This window comes from Schistocerca nitens, chromosome 9 (genome assembly GCF_023898315.1).
Source record: "Schistocerca nitens isolate TAMUIC-IGC-003100 chromosome 9, iqSchNite1.1, whole genome shotgun sequence".
In the NCBI taxonomy this organism is placed as follows: Eukaryota; Metazoa; Arthropoda; class Insecta; order Orthoptera; family Acrididae; genus Schistocerca; species Schistocerca nitens.
Window position 1 is genome coordinate 446,950,302 of NC_064622.1, and position 24,739 is coordinate 446,975,040.

The following is a 24,739-nucleotide window of genomic DNA, read 5'->3' on the forward strand; positions in this document are numbered from 1 at the left end:
AACCCTTTATTTCACATAACAGATACGAAGAAAGTAAATTGGAAAAAGAAAACACTACATGGCAAGCACTCGTATCATCTAACACAGCCACACATCGATCAAGACGCATCCAACACATGGCTAAGAAAAGGCAGTATATACAGTGAGACGGAAGGATTCATGATTGCAGTACAGGATCAAACAATAAACACCAGGTATTACAGCAAGCATATTATTAAAGATCCCAATACCACAACAGATAAATGCAGACTTTGCAAACAACAAATAGAAACAGTAGATCACATCACAAGCGGATGTACAATACTAGCAAATACAGAATACCCCAGAAGACATGACAATGTTGCAAAAATAATTCATCAACAGCTTGCCTTACAACATAAACTTATAAAACAACACGTTCCTACATACAAGTATGCACCACAAAATGTACAGGAGAATGATGAATACAAATTATACTGGAACAGAACCATTATAACAGATAAAACAACGCCACATAACAAACCTGACATCATACTCACCAATAAAAAGAAGAAATTAACACAACTAATCGAAATATCCATACCCAATACAACAAATATACAAAAGGAAACAGGAGAAAAAATTGAAAAATACATCCAACTGGCTGAGGAAGTCAAGGACATGTGGCATCAGGATAAAGTTGACATTATACCAATTATACTATCAACTACAGGAGTCATACCACACAATATCCACCAGTACATCAACGCAATACAGCTACATCCAAGCATATATATACAACTACAGAAATCCGTAATTATTGATACATGTTCAATTGCCCGAAAGTTCCTAAACGCAATGTAACATATACCGTACAGTTAAAAGGAAGTCACGCTTGATCAAGGTCCGCGTCACTTTCATTTCGAACCAGACCTAAGGTCTGAGAAAGGAAAGAAATAATAATAATATTAGTTGTGCCTGTCTGCAACTTAACGTGTCACCTTTACGCTAAGTAGCAATCTGTCTTTCCCTTAAATTGTTGTACAGTCTTTCAGTGGGGTGTCATAAAGTTCTTTTCCCCATGATTTGATTAATTGGTCCTTCTTTTTTTATTCAGTCCACTCATTAAATTTTCAACATTATTTTGAGGCATGGTGTATCAGAAGCCTCTGTTCTTCCCATATTTTGAGGCATGGCATATCAGAAGCCTCTGTTCTTCCCATGTCCGTACAGCTCATCATCCCTGCTTGCTCGATGTATCTTTTGAATAATGCTGCAGAGATACTACAAGTCTCTCTCATTCCCTTCTCAATTACTGCCTCCCTTTCATGTTTTAGGCTTTCAGAACTGCAGTCTGGTTTCTGTGTGAGTTGTAGATAACCCTTTGCTCCCTATATAAACATAAATTTGCCTTTCTCCAATCTACCTTTTTAAAATAATGTGTAGTGTCAGTATTGCCTCACGCATACCTACATCTCTCAAGAACTGAAACTCATTTTCCTTTAGACCAGCTTCAACTAGTTTTTCTGTTCTTCTGTATAGTTTGTGTCACTATTTTGTAAGCATGACTTAAACAAATGGTTCATTAATATTCGCACCTGTCTTTGGAATTGGAGTTATTCCATTCATATTGATGTCTGAAAGAAATCTGCTGCTTCCTGTATGCTGCCTACCTGATGGAACAGTTTTGTCACTGTCCTTTCCTGTAAGATTTGAATAATTCTTAGAGAATGGCATCTATTCAAGGTGCCTTCTTGTTTCAACTGTCAGCTTCGTTAAAAAAAATAGGGGGGGGGGGGGGGGGGCAAGCTTGCTTAATGCTTTCTGGGCACCAGAACTCTTGATGTTCATATTGCTACTTCTCTTCTACCCAAAGAATTTTTTTAAATTTTCCTCTACACATCACCACTGTTTCATATATTAATGATGTAATAATAACTACACTTTGAAGGCTGCCACCCCTTCTCCACATTGAACAGCCCTCTTCCCTAAAGCCTGTGCAACAGCAGTAAACATATCTGCTTCACCACTGAATCCCTCAAAACTACAGAACAACTGTTCTTAGAATTTTCTCCTGCAGCTACCCCACAGGTATTATTCATAAACATCTCCTGGGCAGTATGTTTCTCTTGGTAACTGACGAATACAGTTCTTGCTTCCAAAAACTCCTAAGCATCCTCCTTGTCACAAAGTGCAATCCAGATCTCAGATGTCTCAGCACATTACTCCACCAAGGCAATTAATTTCTCCAGGCAAGCCTTAAATTAAATTATTTCCTATCAATACACTCACCATGCTATCCAGTGTCACGTTTCATTGGCTTCCTAACCTCCAAAACAGCTTAGTCAAACCATAAAAAAAAACGAAAACCATTATCCCAACATGAAGATTCTTACCATGCAGTCATTCCAGCTGTAAAACCTGCCCCATGCACCCACTTACTCCGGCCCCACCACTGGTAAATCTTACAATATCAAAGACAAAATAACTTGTGAAACAAATTCTTGTTGAGCACAGCCTTTTATGCAGTGTATTCAAAGACGAATGGTCAGTACTCAGGGATATGACAGGAATGATCATTCGAAGGAAGAAAGCCCAGTAAACATGGGCTGTAAAATGCATAACTTAATAACTGTGATCACTTTTTCATCTTCACTATGTAAAATACATCTCTTGTACTGAAAAAAGAGCGTTTAGCTCTTAAGGTGAGTATTTTAGAGCTCATGTTTACTAGAACTATTTTGCTTCGGATGATAGTTCCTGCCATATCCCTGAATAATGACCATACCGCACGTGACACTGCAAAATCGGCTGAATGGGCATAGAACAATTGTCCACCTTGGGGATACTGAATATGCACTTCAGTATGACCCAAGGGGTCTGAGTACGTGCTACATCACTTGGGTTATTTCGATCCTCTCTCTTGAAGTCTGGAGATGGGAACTTGTCCTCCATGACATCCTTGCATTGTGGCATCCTCCTAGATTTGACATCTGTTAGCACACATTCTTCTCTTCTCTTCTCTTCTCTTCTCTTCTCTTCTCTTTATACATTTTTTTTGTTTTTAATTTATCTTCATGTCTCATTATTTTGTGTTTTGCTCTTACTTTTTCAACTTTGTTCTTCTCCCTCCTTTGCCTCTCCCCCACCCCGACACACACACACACACACACACACACACACACACACACACACACATACACACAAAGGCACATTTTTCTAATAGTTCATAATCACACTATTCATTTCTGTGTGTTTTAATCCATCTTAACTTCTTGTTCAGTCCTCATGATCTCTGGTATGAAGCTGGCACAATGCTTGCCAGTGTAAGGTCTTTGACCTCTTCCTCCCTCTGATGACTTCCCCTTCAGTTTTGTTTCTCCTATTCTTCACAACGGGTGGATCCCTCTCATCTTTGAATGACCTACCTCTCCTTTGTAGCCTTCCCCAAGGTATCCCAGAGGAATGAAGTAATGAGTGATGTGAATTAAAATAGCATCTACTAGTAGTCTATAGAGCCAAGATTTAGTGCAGACTGTTTGTGAAATGAATAATGCGAGGGTTGGAACTTAAATAGTGGCGACTATTTATTCACAACTGATACAAAAGAGTTACATGTTTGCACCTGTTACTGTCTTTCAAAGTAGTCACCAGTATTGTGTAGAACCTGTTGTCAGCGATGTGGAAGGCATAGTATACCATTAGCAGAGTCCGTTCTGTTGAAGGTGCGAATGGAATGGTCTAAAGTTATGGTGGTTCTCATGTATGACTGTGAGGGTGTTATCCTAATGCAGACCGTCAGTGCACAGTACTACTGTTCATTTATGGAGCATCACCTGCGACCAGCTTTGCAAAAGAAGTGGCGACACTTTCTGCGCAACCCACCCATCATTTTGCACAACAATGCGCGGTTGCGTACAGCGCAAGCTGTGGCTGCTCTGTTCTGTCTGTGGGACTGGGAAGTACTAAACCATCCACCATACTCCCCGGACTTAAGTCCTTGTGACTTTGATTTGATTCCAAAGATGATGGAACCACTTCGTGGCATTTGCTTAAGTACTGTTCCAGAGATTCGACAGGCAGTAGACCGCTCCATTCGCACGATCAACAGAACAGGCTCTGTTAATGGTATACTAAACCTTCCACATCGCTGGCAAGGGGTTCTACACAACACTGGTGACTACTTTGAAGGACAGTGACAGATGCAAACATGTAACTCTTTTGTATCAGTTGTGAATAAATAGTTGCCACTATTTAAGTTCCAACCCTCATAAAAGATAAGTCTAGGTAGATGTGTCCTGTTCAGTCATAAAATGCAACTAGATTCTACAGGGCAAATACAACCCAAGGGCAAAGACACGTCTTGTTTTTCATTGTGAGTCAGCGTTCGCCGGTTCGTAACAAATCACAGCTATTCTGTTTCTACCCTCCAACCCTACCTCAACCCCTATCCTCTCGGTCCATTTTACTCCTACCAAACATTAGTTGCATGTAGAGAGAATCATGAGGTGCAGGTCATGCTGGTTTAAGAGCCAATTATTGACATGTCTTCCAGTGAAAGTGAAGATGACGACAAGACTACAGCTGACAAAGCACTGTGTATGTGAGGACAATTGCATTGTAAAAATCTAGAATACTGAGAGTAGTGTCAGAAAAGAAGAATGCATGGAATACTATTGCACAAGAATACTACCACTAAGCTGGCTCACAGTACAGTGTTGCACTGCTTAATAAGTTCTTCATTAATATGAAGAGTCAAATAAAAGGGACAACTGATCTGGAAGAAACAGGAAATAAACTGGTTAAACTTACAGATAGGGAACAAGACTTACTGGCTTTGCTCTCCCAGAAAGGTAATCCTGTTTTTAAAAAGGTTCCAGGAGCTATTTCTATTGGTGTTAAGACATGATAGAAATGAAAATCAGAGGGTAATGTCATACACAGGTATGTGCCCAGTTGTTGCTCCTGTGACATCAAAATCAACAACCTCAACACATATTCCACATATGAAAGCCCTTACAGCGTATGAAACTGAAGAAACAAAAAACTTACCTTTATCACAATGTCAGAGACTTGTATTGTGAAACAACTGGAATTGCAGAATCTTCAAATAGAGAATGAAAAGAAAAAGATATAAAAAGCTGCAGAGGACAAATCTACTCAAATATTGTATTCTTAAATGTTTTGTATTAGCATGTTCATTTCTTTATTATCTGAAAGAAAGAAATAAAAATGCAAGTTGTTCATTGTTGTTGCTCTCTTGTAATTAAACAACTATTACTTATAATTACATTACTTACATGTTGCTTATTACAGCTAAGTAAATCTGAGCACTTGCAGCCGCTTTAGTTCACCACAAACATTGTTTCCACTGCTCTCCAGCTGTCTGTTGGCAGGCTTGTCTTCATCAGGAATCTCACCTCCTTCTTCTTCTTCTTCTTCTTCTTCTTCAGTAGCAGCATATCTCCTGTCCTCCACTGAAAGTGGTATTTCGGGTGCTTAAAGATTTTGTGCAGTACAGCCCATGCTAATATTAGGTTGGGGACACACACTAAAACGTTTTATACATTTGTCAATATTCAGGAATCATTGCTTCAGTTAACCAAGGGCTCCTCTCCATTATTGCTCTCCCTCTGGTGTCCAGTAAATTGAATTAACACTGATCAGTATTTCCTGCTGGCTTAAGTGGAGTGATTAACCAAGGAGATATTTCATACCATGAATTGCCAAGTCAGCAAGTAAACATCCGCATTGTAGCCTGAAATTATATTTCTAATTGGACTACATCACCATATTGTAGCATGTGCATGCCATTCTGCACTTTAACTAGTAAATTTCTCACCAGCATCTACAATGGCCTGCACATTAACAGAAGGCATAACTTCCACAATTTGTGTGTTCATCACTATGTAATGCTGGTTTTCTAGCATTTATTTGGTTGCAATTTGGAGTCTGTATAACAGTTGGCATTTAAAATATTTTTTGCCATTCTAGCTTACCTGTGTTAATTTCCTGCACTTTAGACAGGAATCAAATCCAGTTGTGAGCTTCCAAAACTATCTGATCCATAATGTTGTTCACTGTTTTGCATGCTGTTGTCCAGTCGACTCCAAAACCCTTGGCCAAATTGGTCTGGAATCCCAACAAAGGATTTCCAACCATTTATGGGAAATCAGGGTTGCATCTTGTGTTTCATGGACGTACTGGTTTAAATTCCAAGTTAAAAAATCTAAATTTTCAATTTCAGAGTGAAACAGCCCTTTAGGTTTACTAACGTCCCTCCAAATCTGATAATATTTCTCACGTCTGACCGGCAGGAACATCATCACACCAGAGACTAACGAACAATGATGAAGAGCTAGCATACCTTACCACTGTCTAATGATTAGCCTGGATGTATCTTACAAGGAACCCTTTAAGTGTGAGATCGCATCTTCAATCTTTTAGTAAGGCTCATGCGAAAATGTTGTGTCAACAATTGTGACAGTAAAAATATTTTATGCTAATGACTCATCATGTACATCTGGAGGGTGACAGAAAATGAGTGTCCCTTTGGTGCAGAGATCAACCTTCTATGGGATATATGTATTATATGTATTACACTTCACAAAATTGACATCGTCAGCATTCAAGAAATGTTCGAAACGACTCATTAACTTGCACCATGAACACCAAATGAAAAATGCGTGCCACAGTGATTACAAAGGCTTGGACCACCAAGATCGCAGGTGTACTCCTTGGGAGTTAAAAACGATACAAGGTGTTCAACTAGGTATCCACTCTTAAAAGAATGTGTATAGAATCATATTGGTGTAACTGAGTGATGAGAGTTGATGGAATGTGACGACATGGAAACAGTCTATCATGGACATTACCATGAAACTGGTTGTCCTTTAAGGCGCAGCTGCAGATACTGCAATAATATGTTTTATAGGCACAGAAAAAACAAGCATCCAGAGGCTGAATTTGACCATTGGTTTCAGGTGGTACGAGTTGCAATGTCATTCACTTTTCAGGAGGGATAGTTTGCTTTAAAAGAGTATGATTTTTATACACAGACCAGGAATCAAGTCATGGCAAGTTGTTTTGATCATCTGTTGGCCAAAAGCAGTGCCCATGGCATAGTTCTAGTTCTCTTACGCCCATTTTCCCACTCTTGCTTGCTGTGACATAAATATTCCTTACTGCTCTTGCAAAATCGTGCACACAAGAATACTGTATTTACTCGAATCCAAGCCGCACCTGAAAAATGAGACTTTTTGCTTTGACCTGATAAGTGCCGTTCTCTTTGTTATAGGTGTTTACGTCACTCTAAGCTGAAACTGCATTATTTTAATGCGTCGTGCGTTATTTGACGCATTCTGACATTGAGTGGTGCCCAGTCCCCGCCCAGAGAAAACCCCCAACCTGGCCAGGAACCAAACATGGGGCCCTATCATCTAGAGGCAGCAACACTAGCCATTAGACCACGAGCTGCAGATACATCCCATCCTGGATTTTCCCTTGTTTGATTGTTTTTTACACCTTGGACAATGAATGTCCTCTACTATGTTTCACTGGAGATGGGATTTGTGCCTCTCTGCCCAACAAGGATGATGAACTACATAGCTCGACATCTATTTCAGTATTACTTTCACTTATTTAGCACATATCGTCATCATTGCAGTCCTCTTGTGCATTATCCACACAATCGAATGTATATGACACAACACATTCCACTAACTCATGTTACAGATAAGCAAATATTTCATATCCCACTTCTTTCTCCCTCCGCGAAATTCCTTGGGTTCTTTCTGGTGAAATCTAAACTGTAGCAACTACTGTTGTAGATATAATTCATTGTTTGCTCTGTTTATTGTTCCACTTTGTATCAACACCACCAGCACTGTTGTGAGTTACCTACCGACCAAGCAGTTCAACTATGCTCTGTAGCCTCATGCTGTGCTCACTATCAGGTACCCCCTCCCCCCCCCAGTCCCACCCCCATTGCCACCGCAGGGGGCTCGCCACGCTTTGGTGGGTTCATGCTTGGCTACCACGGGACCCCAGCCTTTGCAGCATCTTTTGCCTTCCATGGCGAATTCTATCCTCTAGCTATTCTTTTTTCCCAACGTTGGGGAAAATGTCTGGGATGTTGTTGGAAGTGTGTTCTGCATATTCAGTCCCTGATATCACAACAGTCTCTCCACTGTCTTTCGTTCCTTCTTTCTTTTTTTTCATTATCCTTCTCCTATCCTTCCTCCTTCCTTTGCTCCAGTGTTGAGGTTCCTCATTTTCTTCTTACTCCCTGTTCACTCGTGAAGGCTGGCCCATGCGTTTGACACGTAACAGGTGACGGGGTAACGTGCAATTCTCAGCCCCTGGTTGACATGTAAGTTTCGCACACACCCCCTGATAAAGGCCATTCTCAGGGAGGGGTGATTGCCTCAGCAGCTACCTTCCTAAATTGGCAGTTGGCCCTTCTGTCGGGTGCTCGGGAGGTCTTTTTTGCCATCATTGTCTATCAAACATAAACGAAATGAGGCAAATGATTCAAAGACCCTTCCAGCTGCACCACAGTGCTTCACTGTTTCTCGTACTGAAGACAGTCAACCCTTCGCAATGGTAAATTCATTTGTTATTCAGAAAGGTGTTGATCTAATTGCTGGCCCTGTGAAATTCTGCCCTCGCTTATGAAAAGGCACTTTGCTTTTGTAGACTACTTCTGATTCTCAAGTGCAACAACTGCTTGCAGCTTCGTTCCTGTATGGCTATCCTCATTGTGCCGAGGCCCATCAAATGCTGAATTCTTCCTGTGATGGCTGCTCAATGCCCTCACTGAGGCACAAATCCAAACATACCTCTCTGATCAGGGTGTCATTGCAGTTTATTGGGTGATGAAAAATTAGATGCATTCTTCGTGCCCACGGGTACGTTTTTCCTTACTTTTGGTGGAGTGGTTCTTCTGTCAAACATCAAAGCAGGCTTTGAGGTTATCACATTACAACCACACTCGAGAATCCTGTCGACACCCGGCCAAATGTGTAACCTGTGGTAAGGATGCGCATGAGGGCAATTGTCTGCCTCCTTTTCCCCACTGTATCAACTGCAATGGCTACCGTACTGCCTCCTACCAAGATCGTCCCATGTATCTCGATGAGCGGGCTGTCCAGGAGGCTGGGTGAATAAAAAAAAATGCCTTAGCTGGTCGCTCACAAGTTGTTGACTAGTTGGAAACCTACGTTCTTCCATCTGGCAACTACAGTACTGTTCAGTTACACCTCACTCCATGAAGGATGTGGCCATGCAGAGATGCGACGTCAAATTTAGCACCGCGGTTGTGAAATTGAACAGCATCGTGATAGCATCCCTATCTCCTCCTCCAGCTGTGCAACATGTCATCAAACTTTCGCAGAAGCTGATCAAGTACCGCTGTCTTATCAGTGACTTTTTTGTCAGCAAATATGCATGTTGTTTGCCTGTCATGTATGACCACTTATGCAATGCCTCCTCCTTCGATGACTCCTTTGATCGCCAGTATGGGGCATGTCCGTCTTCTCTGTTGCCTCCTGGAGTTCAGTTCTGGCTCTTGTTCCGGCAGCTTAACTTCACACTACCTGCCACTTTTCTGAGGGATGTGAACCCTTCAGCACCTTGGCTCTGTGCAGTGGCCTGTGTTCACCTTAGCCTTCATTTGCATCTTAAGGACACTACTCTTGCGTCACTCTATCATCTTCAGTTTCAGACTTTCACACTGTAGTGGCGACTTCTGCCACCGAATGTATCAGGATGACCAAATGTAGTGGGAAGACAGCAAATGTAGTGGATGGGTGCCAGGAATTGCCATATTAAAACTTGTCGAACTTTCAAATGATTTATTAGTTTCCACTACAGTGCCCTGTTCACCTCAGTCTGCGTCACAGTGTCCTACAATGCTGAGGCCATTGCCCCAGCGCAATGCGCTGCTGTGTGTTGGCCTTGTAGGACTGCGTCGTCAGGGCTGCACCTGCAACGGGCTCAGCGGTCTTCTTTCCCATTGACTCAGCACTGCTCTGCTGGGAGCCGCCGAGCAGCCTGCTGCTTCCTTCCTCACTGGGGTAGCTGAAATCGCGGCAACTGCAAGCGCCTGCGATCCGGCGCTCAAATCTGGCGGCCCTCATCTCGGGATGTCTCCGGCGTGTGTCGGGATCCGAGACGACTGCCCACGCGAGCTGAAGAGTGGCCTGCCGCTGGCTGGCTGTGGACCCCACGTCGGCCTCAGAGGGTCGAACCAACGACCCACAGTGGACTGGGACACTGGCGCCCCATCTGTTGCTGCATGTAGCCCGGCAGTGTGACACACCCCACCATCCAGGAGAGCTGCCACACTTGAATGAATCTAGTTAGAAACGCACACCTATTTATATGCGGCTGTGCGCCTCCGTTTCACTAAAATGCCGCTTTGTGTCACGTATGCGTAACATGCTAGGTTGGCCAGTGGCCCCCTTCTGCCTGTGAGTTGCGCCATGCAAACTGCTGGGTGTGCCGAATCTGGCAGTTCTACACCCCTGTGGCCTCTATTTGCCTTTGCAACTGCTGGTATGTGTAACTCACTGCAATCCGGCCCGCACATGGCTGTAACGTGTGCCGCTACAGCACAGAACTCTGCAATTGTACATTTGTGTACGCTGATAGTTCTCGGACTGACCGTAGTGTTAGGTGTACCTTCGTCAGTGGCACCTATGTTTTTCGATATCGGCTTCCGGAACACTGCTGAGTATTTACAGCAGAGCTCTTCACCCTGTATCAGGCCACACAGTAGATCCAGTGACAGGATTTTCAGTCGCATCATCTGCTCGCTCTCTCAGTGCCCTTCAAAACCTCTGTGTGCTGTACACTGTCCATCCCTTAGTGCTGTAGGGCAAGGAAAGCTGCCACGTGATCAGTCTTGAGGGAGCCCCTGTGATGTTTATGTCGGTTCCTCGCCACATCAGTCTGACAGCAAATGAGGTCTCTGATGCTGCTGCTGAGGCTGCAGTTCTCGTACCTCAGCCCGCTAGTTCTTACATTCCCTCCAGTGATCTCTGTATTGCTGTCTGCCAGCAGGTGGTGTCACTTTGGCATCATTACGGGTCCTCCCTTCTTGGGAAAACGTTCCAGGTTATTAAGCCTCTCCCAGTGGCTTTGACAACCTGCTCTCGGCCCTCTCGCCATGAGTGGATTATTTTAGCTAGGTTGCATATCGGGCACTGTCTTTTTATGCATGATGCTCCCCGACTATTTTGTGTTCATTGCCCTCAACCTTTGATGTTCTGCCATTTCCTGATGGCATGCCTTTTTTTACCCACTTATGTTCTCAGTTGTGCTTGCCATGTGAGTTACCGGCCATTTTAGCAAACGACGCGCGGGCTGTCAAGCATGTTTTACTTTTTATCCGTTGTAACAATATGGTGAAGGGCATTTAATCTTTAGTTAAGGACCTCTGTTTCTCTGTGGCATACTTTGTAGACCTTTCTTCATGTCCCTGTTTTCTCTTCCGTCGATTGGGATTAACATGTAATCGTTTGTAATGCCACTCTTTGTCTTCACATTCTACAGTTCTGACATGGGTGCATATGAACCTACTTGTTTTTGTACCTAAAACAAAGCAAAACACGACCTGTTGCTATTAGTAACTAATATTAGGCTGCATAGTAGTAAATATGTGGGGGTGTCGAATACCATAAACATCATCAGCCTTTTGCAATCTCACTGTCGAGGGTTCCTTGTCAGCATTAAAACTTGACTATACTCTTTATTGACTGCTTAAATCCAGCCTGTCCAGAAAAGCCTAGGTACATCTTGGCATAACACTTCCATGTGGTGAGTAGCAATCTATCATTTTCATAATATTGCTTATCTGTGATGATGAATACAGGCCATTGAGATTTAATATGGCTCTGAAACATATAATTTTGTATGGTTCATAATATTTTTGTTATTCCTTCCATGAGTATTGGCGGTAGCAAATATTTTCTTCTCCAGAAGTAAAGTACTTACAACATTTTCATCTTATATTTTTTAACTAAGCTAAAAGTTTCAGCTGTGGAAATTGACTTTGTTGAAATTTGTCTGTTGCTCCTCATCTGCTGTTTATGTGTGGGCATACTTAACAGTTAGGTATTTAAACACAATGTAGTATATATTTTGTGTCTTAATGGCGAGGACTCTTATTTTAGTGTGCGTGCACGTATTGGTACACATGCACGTGTTAATCAAATTTTAATTAAAGGTAGCAGTTTGTGCAGTTTTATTATACAATTCATAATGTTGGATATTTTCCTAACATATCAGTGTTTTGGCAATATACTTACCCAATGATGTAATTGGTTTGCTGCAGATTCGGCTTGATGAGTCTCAGGAGGTGGAATGCCACCATTTGAAAGAGCGTCTACACTATGAGCTGGAAATCCTAATGGCCTACCAGTCAAAGAATAAAATGCAAGCAGAGGCACAACGAAATAGAGAACGAAAGGAACTGGAAGATCGTGTGTCCGTACGACGAGCTTTACTTGAGCAAAAGGTTTGTAACTTCAACACTGAAATTAATTTTTCATCGCTTTCCTATGATGCATTGCTACGACAGGTCGTGTTTGAAACATTGGAAACAAGACAGACATATCTGTACAACACATCATGTAAACTGGTCAGAAATAAGTTTAGTAGGGAATGGGATAATAACTCTGTGTCTTCTTTTTAGATGGATGTGGAAACTAGACAGTTTGAGCAAGAAAGAGATGAAAGGATTAGGTTGTTGCATGAACGACATGAGAGGGAACTGGAACAGTTTGATGAGGAGTCTGCTCGACTTGGATTCAGGTGAACATTAGTATAATAACTGTCCAATATGTTCATTGGTTCTGAAACCCTTTAATTCTCCTCCATTTGTAATACAACAGCTTGTGATACTATTAACTAATTTATTTATTTTTAATTTACAGTGCTCTGGCAATAGCAGAGGCTCCAAAGGAAGCCTATCCTGATGAAGAAAGTCTTTCAGGTAGCATGTTGAGCCTTGCACACAGCAATAGTTCAACATCATTCCCACCTGGAAGTCTCTAGCATATGCTTGATCATTTCCCTTGATCATTCATAAATCCACCTAAGCTCCTATCTGCCACCCATTTAAGTACCCACCTTTGCCCTGTGCCAATTGGCTGTTAACAGCCAGCACAGGTAAATAATTTAATGAGCAAAAAATGGCAGTGGTATGAATTCAGAGAAATGCAAGCTCAGGTGTTGGATGTAGTTAAGAATTTGACTGACAGTCTCGTATTTCTTATAATAAGAAGCATTGACGGTTTCCCCGTGCTCTGCCAGTTTTACTCTTTGGAAATTGGTTATGAGACTATTTTATTACTTGTGTTTATTTAATTACTGGGCAGTAGCCTTGGCTATTGAAAGCTACTGAGCATTTTGATTATACAGACTGCATAGCTTGTAATGTTCTCTTATTCCAATTGCGCATTCAGTTTACAGCGCATTTGTTTGATAAATAATTATACAGACGTATTTGTACGATACCGACAGTGTGGTTGTCCTAAGTTTCATTGTGTCAATTATTATAAAAGCAGTGTAACATTCCATTTGTTCCAGTAATAGACTCACAAGTGCTTACAAAACTGAAGAAGTATAGCGGCTTCTATAATTTTTTAATTCTGTGAATTAAACGGTACTGTTCAGAAAGAATTTCTCTGTCACATGCTGATTAAGTGTATTGACACATTATGGGACTTTAGAATCAGCCTAAAATTGTGGAAGATACTGAACCACCATATCTGGTATGCAGTATTCTAAGTCAAAAATAAACAGAATTTGTGTCTTGTATTATTATATAGACTTCCTGTTTACCTTTTTCTTCTCTCCCTTTCCTTTACGTCTAAGGTAAACCAGAGGAAATCTTTTATTGTGCTTAAAAGAGTATGTGCAACATATGCATGTAAACAGCTTATGAGAGATTCTGGTATACCATTACTTCCAGTTATGGTACTATGATTAAGTCTCCTTTTTTTGTGAAATTAGTATTAATTTGTATTGTTCAGTTGTACAAATGGAATCCTGAATTGCATGTGAATCGAAATTTACGCGGTTGTATGTCATATTTGAAAGTAACAAAGAAGTTAACATAATGCAGATGCATTGTATTGGGGAAAGAAGCTTCAGTCGTTCAGCAGAGAGAGGTGGCAAGGAAAAATATGTAACTGGAGATTGTAATCATCTTTTTTAGAAAAAAAAAATTAATGTTAATTTCCCCCATAATGTTTCCCAAAAATGGTTTCTTATTGGACAACATAATATTGATGTAGATTTAGGCCCATGTTGTATTGAAACTTATTTAATTCTCCACTTTATTTGTTCAACGTTGACTGTTTTTAAAGCTTTGCATTAAAGTATCTTCCTGTAATGTAAGAAAGCTGTAGGGTTTGATGCATACCTGCAGAGTACTTGAAGGTGGATTAAATAGTTATATGAAGCATAATCAAAAAGAAATATCATTGAACACCCAGTAACACTATGATGAAAACCTTAAACTGGTGTAGCGGTGACAGAAAATTGTTGCTCGTAAAAGTCAACAGGATGTTGAAACAATAATGACAAATTTCTAAAAGCCTTTTTATTGCCAGTGGGCGTGCTGAAGTTGATGTAAAAATATTCAAATGTCACTAAGTTAGTTACCAACATTTTATCACTTTGTATTACCAATGTGTGATGATATCTTGTGCAAAGGTAGTATATTTGCAGAGCTCTTAAGTTTTATTTATTGTATCATTTTCCATGACACATAGCTTATCATAATTTTTTCTGTCTTCTGAAATGAAATGTAATCATTGAAATAACATACAGTGATTGACACATGCTAATATTTGAATGTTTTTCATATGTAGTCATTCACATAGCCACTTTGTGGCATAAATTCACTCAGCAAGACATATGCTGTCCTCATCTGCCATGTAAAGATGTACATAAGTAAATAAAGTACATAATTTTTAAATAGATTTTGGTGCTTACTACAATTTTTAACTATTGTTGGTTGTCTTGGGATCAACAATTTTACAGAAAGCTCAAAAATCCAGTCATTGTATTAATTTTCTGAGAGAATAAGTAAATTCAAATTTTGTATGTCTATTGTTTTATGCATATATCAAAACGTATGTGTTTCTATCCCTACAGCATGATCATATCCTTGAGCTTCGTATTTGGGAGACTTTTTTAGTGGGGGTGGGGTGACATCGTTTGTAATCAGCTATGAGTTGTGGCTGTATCTTTGCCACAGTTGCAATACCTGCCAAAAAATATTGTGGTTGACCTTCTAAAAGATGTGATCATAAGCATAAGGTTCATTTCCTAGCAGCCATGTGTTTGCTCAAATATAGTCTTTGATTATTTCATATAATTCCCTTATAATTCTGTTCATTTGATTGACACTTTTATTTGCGGACGAGCTGTGTAGTTTGTGTACAGTTTTTTTAATGTAGCTACTTAAAATGCATGCCCTCTTTTTCTTACTGATGCTAGTTATTCATGAGAACATTGCACTTGTCCCATTTGTCCAGGTGGAGCTATATCTCAAATTTCACAAGAACTGGGAAGATAGTGTGGCACTAACAAAACTGTTTGCTGGATAGACTTTTCTGTAAAAATATATACTTTCATTTATTGCATACATTTCATAAATTATCAAAATAATGTTTCCAGTTTATATAATTAAGCTTTGAAAAAGATTATCTGACAATGGACAACAAGTCTTCTGTAATTTTCTGGCTCTCTCGTATATTTGGATTCTTATAATGAAAAATGGCATACTTTTCTTCACTAAATTCTGTGTAATAGTTAAGGGACAATTCAGGGAACATGAATCACCAAAATATGGAAATACATTGTTGTACTTCATGTACAATTCATTATGAAAAAGTAACTCTATGTTTTGAATTGATCAGTGTTTGGTGTGCTTGTTCAGAATTCACATGTTGTCAATAGAGGATAATTCTTTTTCACTTCCAGAAGTGCATTTTAATTTTGTGGTGGTATTCTCACAATATTCACCTTCTTCTCTCCACCCAATTGCAACTGGCTGGTCTATGTACGCAACAGACTGGAGTTTTCTAATAGTTGTAACGTGGCTGGCAGGTAGTTTGTTTTCCAAGTAATTTTTCTGTCGTCTTCATTGGAGAAGTTCAAATACCTGAATATTTTATCCGTAGTAGAAATTTACAGAATACATTGCTTTGGGAAGAAAGTTAATATTGTCAAGGGTTTATCATAAAGTCTTGTACAGTACTGACATAATATTTTCACCATAGTATGCCAAAGTAAAATAGAAAACTAGAGCAAATTGTAAAACAATTGCATGCACTTATTAATTCAATTATAGGGCATTGAAAATATTGCACAAGAATAGGGCATTCTTAAGGCCAGTACTAGAATATTTCAAAGATTGAATAGGCTATTATTTTCAGACCAGGTTATTGTAATTAAGGCTTCCTGTTATTTTCTTAGTGTAAAATCATGCAGAAATGAGAGTTGTTAATTAGCATTACAAGTTTATTTAGATGGTTCCCTATATTTGAGCATTCAGACACAGTTTTGTTGTGTAACTGCTTTGAAACTGATAGTAAGAGGTCAACACAATATTGTTAGGTGGAACTTGGGTAAAAACTGAATAATTATTCACAACATTGTTTATTTTGGTGTAAACAAAAGTATTTTGTCTGGTCAACACATTTGGGATTAGATTGGGTTGTTGCTTCAATAACACCTTTGATGTTTTGTAAAGTTGTGGGAATTGTCAGTTTGACAGTTCCATATTTTTAGTGTATAAGTAAAACTGCCACCCTAGGTAAATATATCTGCAAAATCCTTTGTTCTAGGGTCTCTTGGTAAGAATTGTCATCTTTACAATTTTTAAAATTTGTTTAGAGAGAGATTGGAACAGTTAGGCAAAGTTCAGAATTCATCTTCAAATGTCTCCACATTTCTGTAAAATTGCATGTAAGAGATAGAGAAAATAATGAAAATCATATGCACTTTCAATTATTTTTCAGTGTGTGTCATTAGAATATTAGGCTGTTTGGTTTCATTATTGAGAAGATCCCATGTAAAAGTTTGTTAACAAAGGGAAACTCAATTAAAATGTGATGAAAAGAGCTGAGAGCATTTTTAATAAGAGATAGCAAGTACACATTTTCTGTTTGATACAAACTGCAGTGAATTGTGAAAATTATTCAGGTTCTCCTGTGGAGGATTTATACCTTTCCGCAAGGGAATGTCACAAGTTTAGTATTTCAGGTTACCTAGCAAACAGAAAGGAAAGCCTGAAGCATAAATTACATGCAGTGAAGAAGGATGTGCTTAAAAGATAAGAATAACTGTGTTATAGTGTACATTATTCTTGATTTTAGTAGGGAACACATTTTAGTTCTTTATATGTTTACATGACTGTAACAGTTTTTCCAGAACCATCTAATTACACTGAAGTTGTTAGGATTTGTTTGCACCATTTACTGCTTCTGGTTCCATTATTAAATCATTAAACACTGCTTAATAAGTTACAGAACACATGAATTTTAAATACCTTACAACAGTGCAGCAGTAAGTGAGCTAATTCTTGTTAGCTTACAGCATAAAATTGCTTGAACCTATAGCTGTAGTCTTCATTAATTTCAGATGTGAGCAGCATTTGAATTCTTCTTATCTTTATTCTGTACAGTGCTATATGATTTGAGACTGTTTTGTGTCTTATCTTTACTACTAGTTCCTAATGTTTCAGCAATTTTCCCCTCTATTTAAATATAATTTATGTAGTTTTACTGCAACATCCACCTGACTACTTTGTTTGCTACACTCTTGAATATCAGAAGCTAATTAATATTGAAATAGCGAGTACGTCACTCATTGCATAGAAAAGATAATTTCACTTCGTAGCTGTAAAAAGAAATGCCCTATTGCCAGAATTGAAGAAAATTTGATAAAACATTGCTGAAGTACTTTTTGTGTCAGCTCACTTACAGATAAAAGCACTTTCTTTGCGATTTCCCACTGAGACAGAACTAGAGACAGTGATTTTGTGTGTGTGTGTGGGGGGGGGGGGGGGGGGGGGTCAAAGGCATAAGTGTACAGCAGTCTTTTCAATTTGCCTGTCTGCGGCTCGATGTTTCGGCTACAAGATGAATAGCAGTCTGTCTTTTTCGTAATCTTGTTTCTTTTTTCAATCCTGGACTTCGCATTATTTGACTAATTTAATAGTGTTTTAGAAACATAATTTTCCAGTGTGTTATCGAGTAGCTCTCGTGGCTGTCAGTTTTACTAATTACACAGCTCTATGTTTCACACAACAATTATGAAACATAAGACTTGCAAAATATTTTTTTTCCAACCAACAAATATTCAGAATGAATTATTTTCTTTTGTCTACAGTCGCAGTTTTATTTTGTCTACTGACCTAGAGGCAAAAGTGTGACTATAGACTGAAGTTAATAATTAATTGTCTTTGTGTTGGTTGCTTTTCAGAAAGTATGTTGGGAATATGCCATATATTCAGCTAAAATTCTGCTGATGTAAAGATGCAGTGTTTTAAGATTGCAAACCATAATGCAGTAGTAAAATTTCATTACCAAAGAAGACAGTTTCGATAATTGTTACAAAAAATCAAGTTACATGAATACACTTCTTGATCCATGAGCTAATGTGATATAGTATACTGCCTTTGATTTATTTGGCACTGTATGTTGAATTGAGAATGAGGAATGTTACATAATTAAAAAAACTTGTAATGTGGTGTAATCTGTGATAATGTCACTTAAGTTTTATTGCCTGTGCGACACTATCTAGAAAAAGATCAAATAAACAGCAAGATATTAAATATCGTAATATAATTCTCTCATCATGATTGTAGATTTCCATTCAAAAGAAATATTTTAGGCAGATATTGGTGGAAATGATTTATTGCTTGTGTGCCGTATCATAGTGTGGTTGTGATGTTTTATCATACAGTGCTTCCACATTCGTCAACATATTATGCATGTGAAGTGTTGTAATTACATGTTGTGAGACAACTGTGACTCGAAGTAATTATGAGTTATTTCTATTGAACATGTTTGTCAGTCAAATTCAAAAAACTCATCCTCTGAGAATCTCCGGAACAATGTAAAGTATTAAGCTTTGTAATTCGTGAGCTCTTCATAGAACATATTGTTTTATACGAACATGTGATGCAGTTCCTTTTTAATAAAAAGGAATAGATAGGATTTATGATAAAATCATTTACACAATTTTCAGTATTTTAGCTGCTGAAGTCTAATATTTTTTGAGACCAGGGGAACATCATTTTTTGGATATTTCCTGGTTAAGACTGTTTGTCTTCTCATTATTTTGAATCACTCAATTGGGAAGGCAGCTGTATGGATAGTCATTAAAAGTAAAAGCTTGTACAGTTATTTAAACATTTGTGTTAGATGTAAATGTTTATTTTATTCAAAAGCATAACAAATCAAAAATGTACAGTCATCTATGCTTCCATTAAAGTTTTATTGTTATCTTATGGTTATGTTTATCAACAGTTGTAAATTTTCCCTTTAATACTGTTGGTGTCATTTCAGTTCTTCACTGAAAAATCCATTTGGTTACTTACTAAGAATGGACTATTGATATTTACATTCAACAAACTGAGTATGCTTTTTGATTAAATGAAAGTTCTTACTTAATCTTCTTTCATGAAAAATATTGCAAATAGATTTTGTTGTTTTCTATAGAATTCACCAAGAAAAGACGACAGATAAAGTGCTTAACGATTTCTCATTGTTACATGTCCAAAAAACTGCATTAAAGTAACCAGATTTTGTACAACAAGAGTTTGTAATATTTTAAAACCAAAAAATGTTACAGAGTGTGAGTAGTGCTAAAACCTTTTTGACTGTCACACATTGCAATGTCTTACACATCACTGTAATGTGAAGATGTCAGAATTAGAACTCAGATGAAAATAAAAGTCAAATCTTTTTTATTGTAAACTTTATTGTATAATTAATTCGTGTATAACTGTATTGCTACATATTACACAGTGATTAAAAAGATAGAGCCATGAGTGATTATTGTAAAGAAAGTTGTTTTTATGAGTTTTATGCTGTTTTATAAGCATCCAACAGTATCTCACGTTTTGAGCATGTGATCATTGTCTTGAAAGATATATATTAAAATTATAGAAAGCCAATGATAAATAAAAAATCATTTTTGTTTCTATATTTTGTTTGAAATTTAAAAGAAGCTTAAATAATTTCAGAACACGACTTGCATGTTGTTACTTGTTTACCACTGTGTCCTTTAAGCTTAAAATGTGAAAGATAGAGCCGACCATCCTGAGTGCATCTATTTTGCATTTGTGTCCTTTAAGCTTAAAATGTGAAAGATAGAGCCGACCATCCTGAGTGCATCTATTTTCCATTTGTGTCCTTTTATTTCTTATATTTTAGCTTATTGTTTGTGGTATTGACAGCTGTATTGTCCATTGACAGGAACATTATGTTAATACCAGAACTACAAATTTTGGTTTTACTGGCAGTGCTGTGAGCCCAGAGTAAGTAATATTACAAAAGCACTCAAAGCAAATTACTTGTTTCTGCCTTGACCAGAAAAGCCATCTCTCAACTAGTGTTTTCATCTGGCTGATGGAAAGCAACCCAAATTTCACAGTACTTATATTGGAAGAACTCTTGGTTTCTGTGGATGCTAACAATCATATTGTTAATTCACTCTTAATCGTAGCTCTGTTTTCATGGTCAACAGTACTCGAGATACCACAGATCTGCATGCTAACATGTGCCAAACTTTTCTCAATTTAAGCATGTAATAATGATTAAGAACTATATTGCAATAATAATAGACTTGCTGATCTTTCAACGTACACCACATAGATCTCCAGTGTAAGGGTTAAGAGCAAGAAATTTTTATTTTTAATGCAGCATTCTTTTCCTCACACAAATTTATTTGTAAAACATTAATGTTATGATCACTCTAGTACTACTAAAACCATAAGAGAGAATTTATTAATAATAATTGTATTAATTACTTATTCACAAGAAGAATATCTCTCTCGCTCTCGCTCCCTGTGTGTGTGTGTGGGGGGGGGGGGGGGGGTTCAGTATCAGTTATTGTGAATTAAGTGTTTCAGTGATATTAATGTTTGCACCCCCCTCTCCCCAGCCTCCTCCCCATTCACCCCTGCCCCTCCCCCCTTGCCTCCCCCACCAAAAAAAGAAGTAATCATATAACAGTTATTACTGGAAGAAAGTTACAGTAGTTGTTGCCTCTTTGTTGTTATTATAGTTACTTTTACAGTCAGACAAATTGATAGGAAGCTGTTTGATTTTTACACTTCTCCTTACTGTTGCATCATAGAGACCCCATAATCTTTCTGTAAGAAGAGTGAGTCTCCCTCAGTGTTGATGCTTTGGGATTCGCACAGTGTTTGTATGCAATGAAACAACCAATTCTGCCAAACCTACGAAAGATGACACAGTGGTTAAGGTTCTGACTCATGTTTGAAAGTAGTTGGATTCAAATTCCTCTCCAGTTATCCTGGTTTAGAGTTAAGTAGTTTCCTTAAATCACATTAGACAAATCCTTTCCACATCTTTGTTCATTCTGAACTTCTGATCCATCTCTAATGACATTATCTACAGCCTCATTATGGTTGATCATTTGACACATTATGAATATGTATAAAGTGAACCATTCTGAAACGTGGAGGATGAAATGTAAATGTTACATTTTTAGAAGATTATTAAAATTATATAATTTTCAAGGTTCTGAAGCACTTAACATATAGCTACAGATTTACGTTTCGACAATGAAACTAAAGAAAATGTATGAAATGCAGCTATTTAAATAACCTATAAAGCTATTTTACGTAATGAGTGGCAAAGCATCAACAGTGATACTTCTTGTAAAGATGTGTGTAAATATTTAAGAAATGTTTTCAAAAGTTCATTACTTTCAGCAAACAGTTTTTTATTGAGTCCTTGAGGTGCTATCACTTCATGAATGCAAAGATTAACATGGTTGTTCTTCTGGCTATAATATTTTGAAGCTGTTGTTCCCAAATCGGTTCTTCATTTACAATTTTGTTTCAGGCTGTGTGTTTCCCATGGAATACTATTGTTTTCATTATATTTACTGCAATCTTAAAATTACTATCCTTTCCAATTAAGTTTGATTTTAGTAGGTCATCCTCAGAATTTGCTGTTAATATCATGTCATCAGCACATAACAGTAGCCTTCATTATCACCACATAACGTACCTCTTATCAAGATGTTTTGTTCTTCTAGAAGTAGCACTTCTGTAATAATCTTTAACCTGTTGTTTAACATGCCTGAATATATTTCATAGGCAGTGTTTAACATACTGACACCTCTAAAATTGGGGTTTTGCTGTGCTCCCCCCCCCCCCCCCCCCCCCACACACACACACACACTCTCTCTCTCTCTCTCTCTCTCTCTCTCTCTCTCTCTCTCTCTTTAAGAAATATAACGACAACGCTTTTGCTGTAAACCAGTTTTCTGGAATTTTTGTGTTTAGCCAGCAGGTATTGGGCAGATATAAAATTCTTAGTTTAAGCAATAATCTAATGAGGACCTGTGTATTTCTTGCATTTTTGTATTTAATTACATCTTCAATCAGTTGCAAGGTAATTAAATTTGTGTTGACACAATCAGTTAGTCTATATTTTCATAGTGACTACTTGCCATTGGATTATACCATAGATTTGTGAAGTGTTCTGTCCATTGTTCCTGATTTATTACAGTTATCCATGCTGTATCTTCCCAGATATATTTAAGTGTCTTAATAATGAAACCCTGCCTGCCATATACATCATGTTGTACCTCTTGTAGAGATTTATTAGTGGGTTCATTTTATTTCTCATGAGTCTGTAGTTTCCTCTTGTTTGGTCACTGGGAGATTGCAGAAACAACTTGTATGCTCTCTGTTTTTCTTTTCATTATTTCTTCAGTTTCTTCATTCAAAATTTAAGCACATTTTTCCTTTGCCATTTAGATTGCTTTCCAACAGCATCACCTGTTGCTTTATTTATACAGTATTTGATGTTTTCCCATTCTGTGTTCATATAATTTTGTGTACATGTGTTTATTAAATAATTTTCAATCTCTGTTGATGGAGGTCTAAAGTTGAAGGATCGTTTAACAATCTTCCTTTAAAAATCCCCTCCCCCCCTTCGTCTGCAGACAATGAGTCCTCGAGTCTCTTCCACCTTGTTAATTGCGCTGTTTAGGCCATAACCAAAAAATTGTCACTGAAAATATCATGTCCTCTGAAAATGTTAATGTCTTGCACTAAAGAAGCAGCCTTCTCACTTGCTACAATATAATCTGTGATTGATATTGTGCTTTCACGTAATTAATAATTTTACTTGTCATTGGCTTATCACCCAGGGAAGATAAAAGAAAACTGAAAGCTATGCTACATCTACATAGATATCCATACTCTGAAAACCACTTTGAAGTGCCTGCAGAAGGTACCCAGCATTGTATTTCTTATTAGGATATCTTACCATCCATTTACATACCGATTGTGGTAAATAACACAATGAGGTTGATTTCTGGAACTGTTAAATCAACGCCCACGTACTGGTTACCGGTGCTATGTAATATCCTGCCCCCGGACCTGCGTAGAAAAGCGGCCCTACTGCACGAATTCGGAAAGATTGAGACAAAATCAGAACTACCAATTAAAGAAGAATTCTCACAACTGCGACACACTCGATTGAAATCAAGAAAGCCACCCATACGCACAGCTGAGCAGCTTCAAAATAATAACTATGACCACATGAAACAATGGAGACTAGATTGGAACCAAAAGACAAATGACCAACTACAGACCTGGTTTGAGAGCTACAACTGCAACATCTCTGGAATGGAACTAACACGGAAAACATGGCCCGCATTAAACCGAATACATACTGGACATGGCAGGTGTTGCGGATTCACTACACAAATGGGGAAGAGCGATGTCACCAGAATGCGACTGCGGTGCCCCTAGACAGACGATCCAACACATCCATGGTGAATGCTCCTTGCGAGCATATGCAGGGAACTGGTCCGACTTCCTGGAGGCATCCCCATCGGCTCTAGAATGGATCTCAAACCTCGATATAACCTTTTAACTGGCCAATATAAACATAAATTATATTCATGATTGTTATAAGATTTTAATGTCTTAACACTTGATGTATTAATGTTGCATGTATAGCCATACGCTAAATAAAATAATGTGGTAAATATGAGGTTTAATCTTAACCTGTGATCACTACAGGAGAGAGATGTACAAGGCTCAAGTATATTTCTAGATTCTTCACATAATATTGGTCCTTGGAACTCTGTAAAAGGACTTTTGCAGGGTTGCAATAATTGTCTGGAGAAACTCCGAATTTTGGAAAGACAGAATGTTTCTCTGACAGGTAAAATTATAGAGATTTTAATGCAAAGCTAACTGAATAAATTTCATGTACAAATTGAAACAATCCAGGTTTTAAATCTTTTCTGTAACAGTAAACTAATGAGATATTAAAATCATTACCTCACATATTCGCACACTCTGACGTTCAATGTTGAACTGTAATGTGATAACTCATCATTTTACCAAGCAGCACTGACCAATAAAAAAAGTACTGTGGGAAATGGAGGGTCACGGGGATCATTTCGACTTGTCCACTCACAGACTTAAGTTTGTTCATTGGCACAAATTCTTTGTGAGGTTTGAACTAGGTCTCTTACA

At 38.2% G+C, this 24,739-nt stretch overlaps 1 protein-coding gene across 4 annotated transcripts in view; it reads left to right on the forward strand.

Annotated features, from left to right (window-relative positions):
- Positions 1 to 20,153, forward strand: part of LOC126202874 (serine/threonine-protein kinase Tao) — a 233,712-nt gene extending 213,559 nt beyond the window's left edge. For all 4 annotated transcript variants that reach the window (XM_049936910.1, XM_049936913.1, XM_049936911.1 and 1 more), the window contains 3 exons: positions 12,296 to 12,478; positions 12,656 to 12,774; positions 12,897 to 20,153. In XM_049936910.1, coding sequence (XP_049792867.1) covers positions 12,296 to 12,478; positions 12,656 to 12,774; positions 12,897 to 13,017 — 423 coding nt within the window. In that variant the 3' untranslated portion in view covers positions 13,018 to 20,153. The remainder of the gene's footprint in view (positions 1 to 12,295; positions 12,479 to 12,655; positions 12,775 to 12,896) is intronic.
- Positions 20,154 to 24,739: the final 4,586 nt, after the last annotated feature.